This window comes from Pinus tabuliformis, chromosome 1_1, assembly GCF_031772625.1.
Source record: "Pinus tabuliformis cultivar Carrire ecotype Pingquan chromosome 1_1, CPIR1, whole genome shotgun sequence".
Taxonomy (NCBI): Eukaryota; Viridiplantae; Streptophyta; class Pinopsida; order Pinales; family Pinaceae; genus Pinus; species Pinus tabuliformis.
In genome coordinates this window covers 709,340,742-709,350,205 of record NC_142297.1, presented here as the reverse complement: position 1 = coordinate 709,350,205, position 9,464 = coordinate 709,340,742, and the positions used below count along the sequence as shown (strand labels likewise).

General features: G+C 38.9%; 1 protein-coding gene across 1 annotated transcript; it reads left to right on the top strand.

Moving 5' to 3' along the window:
- Nucleotides 1-346: 346 nt before the first annotated feature.
- LOC149215493 (thiol protease aleurain-like) lies at nt 347-7,924 on the top strand. Its single transcript, XM_089389740.1, has 7 exons — nt 347-352; nt 486-551; nt 6,345-6,399; nt 6,631-6,791; nt 6,990-7,178; nt 7,373-7,464; nt 7,843-7,924. Exons 1-7 carry the CDS (start codon nt 347-349, stop codon nt 7,922-7,924), a joined length of 651 nt encoding a protein of 216 aa, XP_089245866.1.
- The last annotated feature ends 1,540 nt before the right edge of the window (nt 7,925-9,464 follow it).

The following is a 9,464-nucleotide window of genomic DNA, read 5'->3' as shown; positions in this document are numbered from 1 at the left end:
TCAAACACTTAGGAATTGACTTGAGGAGGAAAAGGACATCCCTTAGCTGCTACTTACTTGATTTGAGGTTGAAAGTGCTTTGGAGGAGCTGAAGAGGTGATTGGAGCGTTGCTGGACAAACGCGCAACGCCAATACAGAGTGCGCAGCGCCTCAGCCAAACGCGCAACACCTTAAGGGAATGCGCAACGCCTTAAGGAAACGCACATCACCAGGTAAATGCGCAGCGCCAGAAAAGAACGCGCAATGCCAAAAAGACATGCGCAACACTTGCCCTATTTCTGCTGAATTTGCCCAGAACTGTGAAAAAACTCTCTTGGGGTTTGCTCAATGAGTGCTAGGAGGCAAATGGAGGTGAGTTTGAAGGCAAGAAGTCCTTTATAGGTGAGTGAGTTTGATCTTTTGCTTTTCAAACCCACTTTCTAATGTTTCATTTGACCCCTTTTTGACCTCTTTGCTAATTTGCTTTCTGACTTTTTCTTTGCAGGTGGATGATGCTGAAGCTTTGGCAATCTTCACTTTTGACTTTTGTTTGGATGATATTGGCAATGGAGTTTGAGTAAACAGCTAAGAATAGTGACTTATTACATATGATAAACATAAAATTACATAAATAAATAAAAATTATTACATCTCTCTTTTGAAATAAAAAATTACAAACTGGAATGAATTTCTTGCTTAAAATCAAATTTGGAACTTTAGCAACCATGGTTACATGCTTATAAACCCTTATTTAACTGAAAAGGGGGTATTATTTGCTTCACTCTCATACTTTGCTAGCCTTATGCAGTGAAATGGTGTTTTATTGGACCTTGGAAAATAAAACCTAGTGACCTAATGGAACCTTGGATGATTGGAATTCAGGTGGACTTGACTGACACAAAACATGATGAAATGAGCTTTTAGTCAATGTATGCTCAACAAGACACATGAAAGTGGGCCAGCAAATATAAATTTTTGAGAGGGGATGAGGTTTCAGCTTGGGCTACCATCAGTGAGTAAATCTTTTAGATGATGACCTAGGTGGAATGATAAAAATTTCAACATGGGACACTAATATGATATAAAAGAGGAGTTTTGATCACTGAGGGCAATATGCAAATATTGACTCTAACATTGACCTTATTTGGGGATGGCAGCTCCTTGGAGGTGCCAAGAACACCGTAGACCAAGTGCCTAACCATATGGGCCAATACGGTCAAAAACTCAAACTGGAATGCATGAGTAAATGTTGACAACTCAAATAACTCAAACTGACTCAAAACTGACTCAAAACTGACTTACATGACTAAGGACTGAATACTAAAAATGGCAGAAAATCAGTGAAGCTCCATGGCCTTCACTTCGGGCTCCGAACTCCAATGATCTTTGCTTCACACTTGCAGAAAATTTAAAATGTATGTACAATGAAACCAGGACAATTCAGAAAAGATAATGCTTCAGGAGCCTACCATTGACTGGTCCTCCTAAGCATGGTTTTCCATTCATCTCATCCAACAAGAAAGCTTTTTGTCCTTGGAAAGCTGAATTCTGATAAGGGCCTTTCCATAGGTTTTCAAATTTACCATGCATACCCTTTTCTTCGTTTTTGGCATCCCAACGAAGTACCACATCTCCAATTTTAAAATCATCTTCCTTTGTTTTCCGGTTATAGATTCTCTTTATCCTCTCATGAAGCTTAGAGGTGTTATGAAATACCTCATCACTATACTACCAAGTGTTAAAGTAACTTGCATACCTTGCCCCATCAGATGTCTCCAATTCTGATTCTCTTTTGCCCTGACCTAGTTCACTTTTTGACCTAATTCACTCATCCAGTGACTACCCCATTCAAAAAATCAAATCAAACAAACTCTGAGCCACTATATCTGGCCTAAAACCCTAATCCATCCAACCTTCTTGGCTGTGATCCCTTGGAGAGAGCCCTCTTCAGCTTCGTAGGGCTAGCTACCAAGTCAAAAGATTGGTCTTTGGTTACCTCAGTTGGACTCTTCCTCATCCTTGGAGATCCGGAGGAGTGATAACACTTGTGAGTTGAAAAATTCTAAGATCCTTTTGGATCTTTTGGGTCTTACCATCCTCAATTCTGTTTCTTGGCATCCGGGGGCTGAGAATGCCCTTGAGAAGAAGGGCAAGAATTCTGGAGATGACCTGGCTAGTGACAGCTCCTACAGCAGAAAGTTGTGTTTTCTTAGTCTACTGGTTGTGAAAAGGTTATATTCCAATTGATGAGGATCTGATCAGGAAATCCTAGGTCTATGGGGCAGCCCCTGTTGAAGAATCTAGGGCAATTAGGTTAATAAGATTCTTCTCACGATGATAACTATTTGTGAGGTAGTTTTTATTTTCTTGTTAGCACAATCGTCTCTTGTTATTATTAGAGTGTGTTTTCTTACTTCAAATAGTTACTAAAACAAAAGAGATAGGAACACAAGATGTTGGCTTTTTTCCAGGGCCAAAACCTCTCACTCTTTGAGTGAAAAACCTGCACAAATTCTTCTTATAGAGATTCCAATTGACGAATACGAAGACCATGACCCTTGACTTATTTGGCCACTCCAAGACCAAGACACCAATCCTCTTCTTCTTCATTGCTGAGATCATCATCACTGCTGCAATACTGAGACCATCCCTACTACACCATTGAGATCATTACTGTTGCACCATTGTTGCACCTTCATCGAGATCTTCACCAGAACAACAAGATCTCTATACTGTTATATATATATGAGAGCTGCACCGAGATCTTCATCAAAATCATAACCTTGTAACTACGTCTTCATCAAGATCATGACCGAGACCATGATTACAACTATGCTGAGATCATTACTGCATCTAGAATGTATGCCGAGATAGAGTGTGTCACAGTGGGATCACCGAGATCCTCCTCATCACAAATATGGCAAGACTATGACTGTGTCTAGAGTGTATGTCGAGAGTGTATCACTATGATATCACCTAGATCCCCCTCATCACAAATATGCCGAGGCTGTGATCACCAAGACTGTGAGGAGGTTGAGGCTTCATCTCTGTGGTACCCATCGAAAAACACAGAGATATCCGCATACCGCACCATGGACAGACTTCTAAAAATACCTCACTGTGGCATACAAAATCTTTTTCTGTGATAGTCATCTAAAACTTCAGAAGTATACGAGTTCTGCACTTGACTTATGCGAAGATCCTAGCTGGGTATATATAGTAAAATGTCCACATATTAAGCCAACGTGATAGCATGAATGGATGTGTCTATTGATGTAAGCCGACATGATCTTCGTTTGTTATTGTTTCGAGGCCGACTTCTTCAAGAGGGATTGTGCTTGTCTTTGGAGGGCTTCGAGACATTTCTATAGACTTGTATACATTAAACATAGGCTCAAGAAGAGCTCTTCATACAAGACATTAATTCTAGACTCTAAATAACAAATCCTATTATTCTAAAATCACTTTCTCATGAAACCCTTGAAGCAAGTATACAATAATAATTTTGTTCGCTTTATTACATCATTTACATCAGTCATAATTACATGTCATTATGAAGACCGAACCTAGTTACACTTTCTTCAACAGCCTCCCCCCTTCTCGCACTTGCTCCCGAAGCGTGCTCCGAATGGAAGCGATCAGGGAGTAGTCCAGGGAGTGTGCTCTCACAAAAAAAAACTTTGCTTCTTAGTAGATTTCTTTTCTTTTCTTCGCAATTTTTTTTTTTTTTTCTCGCTTTATTGTTCAACACCCTTGTAAAAGTATGCGGCAAAGCTAGTGAGAAGAAAAAGGGTTGTAACAAAAAATTTTACATGCTCCCAAATTACACTAGTTCATATACTTGTGTAAGAAAGCATCTCTACAAGATTAGGCGATGTGATGAAAATAATATTGTATGAGTCAAAACTTGTAATCAAGTGCTAGCAAAATATAGGATTAGATACAGAATAATACCCAACTGCAATACAATTCCCTTATACAAATTGAGGGTTGTCTTCTAGGGCAAAAAACCCTAAATTAACATAACTTCTACTGTAAGATCCAAACGGGACTGAAACAAGACCTCTAGATCAGGAAGATAATCAGGCTCCACACCCAACATGATGAGAATTGAGATGTTGTAACTTGTGGACCTATGGTTGATAAAAATGATAACTACTAGATGATTGATGTTATATGGTTTAATCCATGTTTTTATTCTTTTTATAACTAATTCATCATTCTACATGCTTTTGTTGACATATATGCATCAAAATATATAAAATATGCTCCCAAAAACACTCTCGACTTGGAAGCTTCTAAAAATTGTTGCTCTTGCTCCCGTTCCCGCTCCCGCTCCCACTTCCCGCTTCCCACTTTTGCTCCCGCTTCCAAGCAGCCTTGGGCAGCCTTTTGCCAAGATCTATTTCGACAGATGTGTGCAAAGGTTATAATACCCCTTCCAAGCATGTTTGTATCTATCTTAATAAAACGGTCAAGTGAGTTTCCTAATATATGGGCATATTAGGGAGTCTTAACCCAAATTGGAGTGGCAAGCACTGTCATGGATAGAGAGTTGAATTCAGGAAATCATCGCTGAAAGGAGAGCTCAAAACAGCCCCAAAATCAGGGTCCTTGATCAAAAACCCTTTGACGATCATCTTGATTTTTGAAATAAACCACAAAGAAACCCTTCAAACAAAAATTCAGATCTGGATTCTGTATTCGGGGACTAGGTTTGAAGCAACCATTCTGGTAGCACAGATGCTGATGGCCAAAGCCCGTTAAAGTGGCAGAAATAATGGCATTCCGCTCATAGGCCATGCAAGAAAGATTTGATTGGGAGTCATCCACCTCTAGAGTTGGGATATCTGCTTGTTCTACAATGAAGGCTGGCCCTGATAGATCTTTAGGAGTTGGTTGCGAGAGCCCAGGCTTTAGAGCATCCTTTAAGGATCATGACTGAGAGTCCTTGAGACCTTGATTTGGATGACATTACCCATTTGTTGATTCAAACTGCAGGTACTAAGCTGCTCACAGCCCTTGTTAGTCCCTGCCATAGTCAGAGGAAGCTTGTTTTCATTTTTTTAGTCAGTCCTTGCTGTACACAAATAAAAAATAAAACTTTGATTCACATAAGATATTTATTTAACTATTAAATATTTTAAAAGGTTTTTTTTTGTTTTTGTTTTGAATTTTTATTGGGTTAAGCCCGTATTTTCATATTGAAAATTAATTAATGTTTTTAAATTTGCAAAACTTTTGGGATTAGTCTCCTGCTGTACTAAAAAGTTTGCAAACCTACCTTGGGTTTGGATTTTTTTTAAAAGCATTTTTTGCATAATTGATTGGGTCAATGGAGCAGTTTCTGTTGTTGAAAATGAAGAAAATTAAATATAAATAAAAATCTTGAAATGTCATTTTGGCATAAGCAAAGTACATTGATTGGCTATGTTATGGGGTGCTTAATTGCTATTTAATGGGCAGGTGTTGGTCTGGGCGGTGGGGTGACCTGAATGCCCCACCTACCATCCATCCCAATCTATGGACTTCATCTCTGCTACCTATGCAAGCCTATAATTTCTCAGGGCATCATTTCTATTGGCCACTTTGATTCCCAAGTGATCCACAGCTCTTGTTATCTGACTTTGCCAAGGATTTGATATGCCAGATGCTATCTAGAAACGTCACTAAGAGACTCAGCGCACACGAAGTCCTAGGTATTCCCTCTTTTCTACCATTAATAATGAATATTGCAGCTTCAGTACAAATTGTTGTTGGGTTGTATACTATTCATGGGATGTGGATGAGAGATATTTGTTTTGCCGCAGAGCATCCATGGCTCATCACTCGTGTTGCGTAATCCGAATGAATTTGATTGGCATAATGTTTTTTGGGTGTGGTGGACTAAAAAAATTAGAAATAGTATATGATGAATGACTTCCAGCCAACAATGAAATGTGGCTTCTCACGAGATGTAAAACAGTCAGTGACGGTGTTCTGTTAATGCACTTCTTGTGTGAAGGTTGCTGGTTTGAAACCCTGCGGGTACAAAAAATCCACCCATGTCATGGGTTGGTGTGGCCCAGGCCAGATGCAATGTGCGATTACTGGGTGATCTTGACGGCTTAGATGCCCCTAGGTTGCGGTTTCTTAGCCAAAGGCTAGTCCCGTAAGTCATGAACAAATTAACAAAAAAAAACCAATGAAATGTTGTTGTATAATGTTGTAAACCCTCATGCCCAGTTGAAACTGTGACCCAGGTTTCTTCTGCCCAAGACCTTATAGTGGGTGTGCTCATGTTACTGACAAAAACAGTACCTCGTGGAAGAACCCTGTTGGTCTTTTGGTTTTGGCTATATGAATCCATTTCCATATGTAATAGGTTTTTGAGTGTAGAATGCGGTCATCTCATACAGAAACCCTTCTAGCAATCAGAGGTGGGTTTTGTTGTTTTTGAGAAATGGGAGAATTCCCACAGATGGAGGCACCAAGTTCCAATATGCCAAAGTCTCCGTCTGGTTATTTCTGGATTTTATATTTATGCGTGGTATGAGCTTGAGGGGCATGAGGGCAAGGCCAAAGGTGAAGACGACAAGAGTGGTTGGAGATGAAGCTCAGGTCTTTCCTGACTTACATGTCATGATGCACCAATTCCTGAATTTATACAGTTTGCAGAGTTCACTCTCAGGTCTCTGCTGTTATTGATTCAAATGGTGTTTTTAAACGTCATTTGTTTGATTGGTCTGCTGTAACAGAAAGATTGGAGAGAATAAAGCATAGTGAGTTCTGTAAAATGTTAAGCCTGTTGTGGATCCTGCTGGACATTCAGGTAGATGCTCAACTTAATATTAAGTATTTTTTAAAAGTTAAGTTAATGATTGAGAAACAACCAAATTTTGTGACTCACTGAGAACTCTTGTAGACCAAAATCAAGTTGATAACTTTATTTAATTGCAGCACTACTGGAGCACTAGAGGCTGTCTAAACTCAGGCTACAGGAAGTACTATTATTCTGTCTGAGCAACAGTTGGTTGACCGTGCCAAGGCATTTAACAACTTTGATTGCAATGTTGGTCTGCCATCCAAAGAATATTCAAGTATGTACGATGGAGGGCTTGACATTGAGGAAGCTGAACCTCACACGGCTAAAAATGTTTGTAAATATGATGCAAACAATATTGGTGCAAAGGTTACTAATAATGTCAACATCAGTTTGGTAATCCTTGTTTTCCATCATCATATTTGCCTTCATCTATAAGAATGTAGCTTTGCTTTACATTTTGTTGGATGCTGCCTATCTTGTCAATATATGCAACTCTTTCAGTTTATACAATGGCAAAGTAAATGGATTTTATGCTGGTCAAGTGATATACAGGGCAGAAGATGAACTCAAATCTGCTGTGGGTCTAGTTTGCCCTGTCAGTGAGGCTTTCCAAGTTATTCAGGAATTCCGATTTTACAACAAAGGAGTCTTCAGCAGCAGAACTTGTGGCCAAGTCCCGGTAGTACAGGGAAAGTCATCACTAATGAATAAAATATTTTTTGATTAGAAAGAACCATTCTGGACAAAAATGTAGTTCTGGATTTAAATTTATAGAAAACTAAATTTGGTGAAGCTGATTGTCCATTTCTTTTTAATTGAAACATTCAAATTATAGCAAAATTGGCAAAGGATAATTAATTGTGACCATGTTGGTTAAGTTTATAATCATTATGAGAAATCTTGGACCTAAATGAAGAATTGGCTAGCCATGAAACTGTAGACTCTCACTGCATCCAAAACTTTCCAACTTTTTGCCTCGTGAGGCGTTCATGAAATGTTGTGAGGCCACTGTATGTGAAAGGACTAATGTGGGTGTGAACTTAATTTGCACTTGCAGGATGTCAACCATGCTATTTGCTGTTGGTTATGGTGTTAGTGAGGAAGGGTTTTCGTACTGGATCATCAAGATTCCTGGATAAGGAGCTGGGGTGATGACGGATACTTCGAGATGGAGATGGGAAAGAATATGTATGGTGAGTTATTTTATGTTTTCTGTATATATATTGTATTATTTTCTTAATGAATCTGCAACATAGAGGCCTTGAAGAAATGTGATAACATAATTTTGGATTGTGTCTCGGCTCTCTACAGCTCTTGCAACTTTGTGCTTCATACCCTGTTGTTTACTAAAGCCTTGAGTACTAAATATTTACTGGTCAAGGTTTGAAGGCTTCGTCAAATAGGATGTGCAAATACAAGAAAAGATGGACACTCAAGGCTATGAAGTAATGTGGAACAGAGGCGAAATCCAATCAATGTATAGAAGTTTCAGTCTTTTAGAGCCACGACTGCTTTTGTAAATTTTATATCAAGTATGTGTAAATGTCAGTGATCATATGATAAAGTTCAACACTGTTGAATGTTTTGACTAAACAACCAACAGTTATCTCAAACAATAAACTGAACTCCAGTTCTTGAAAAAGGTATAATATTGCTCAAGCTCAGATGTTTCAGCAACTATGTCTTTATAACAGGTATAAGATGTCTTCTAAATATGTCACAGCATTATTACCTGAATGATACATTCTGCTTTAGAACCAATAAACTATTGTTTCAGACCTTGACTTTGTTAATATAACTGTTTCAAATCTAAACTTATATAAACATTTCAAACTCCTATAGTAGGGATATATACCAAAGATGTTTCAATTTTCGAGTCTCGCAGCTGGTGCATATCAGTATGTATCCCACTTTTTTAAAGCCTACTTTTCACTGCCTGACCTTGATGGACAATTCATGTATCAAGGAATTTGCGCATAGATATGTGCAAGAGATATCATTTCTTCTAAAATATATCCTTGCAAGCATGTCAGGTCCAGGATTATCTTGCTATACACTTTAGAAATATATCCTTGCAACTTTGTCAAGTTCAGGGTTGTCTTGCTATATAATTTAGCATCAATTCCCCAATGGGAAGGCTTGTTGCAGATTCCCTCCAGATCTGTCTGGTCAGAACTTTTTTTTCTTACCAGAAAAGAAAGTTACATAATTCAAATGGTTGCCTGCACCAAGGCTAGCAGTAGGCTTAAGAAGGCAGTTCGATTTCGCTGAGCAGGAGGATTTAGTTGTCGGAGGCCAAAATAATTTTCTAGAGGGTCGGAGAATTCTTTCCAGAGTAGCAGCAGTTAGTCAGAGGCAGATTCGTGGCAGATCCGGGAAGAGTGTGTGAGCGACTGCGTAAGGCTTGCGCAGCAGCTGCAAAGAGGGGTCAGAATTAGCTGGTTTTGAGTGGCCAGATTTAGCTAGGATTGCTTGTGGAGGGTAAATTTCCATCAGTTGATTTTGCCAGTGTTTCTCTCAGCTTGGATTGCTAGTTTTAGGCATCCAAATTGTACTCAAAATTTCACTGCTGCATAATAATAAAAACCCTCATCTGCTGCACTGGTTTTCCCACATTGGTTTTTTGGGGACATCTGTCCAAAAATAATTGTGTCGAATTTTATTGTGTGCTAGTATTTT

Bases quoted from the DNA above. Each gene is read 5' to 3' on its own strand.
- LOC149215493 (XM_089389740.1), top strand. The intron at 6,400-6,630 runs GTGGGTTTTGTT...GAATTTATACAG, and splicing joins AACCCTTCTAGCAATCAGAG to TTTGCAGAGTTCACTCTCAG. The intron at 6,792-6,989 runs GTAGATGCTCAA...TCTGAGCAACAG, and splicing joins GGATCCTGCTGGACATTCAG to TTGGTTGACCGTGCCAAGGC.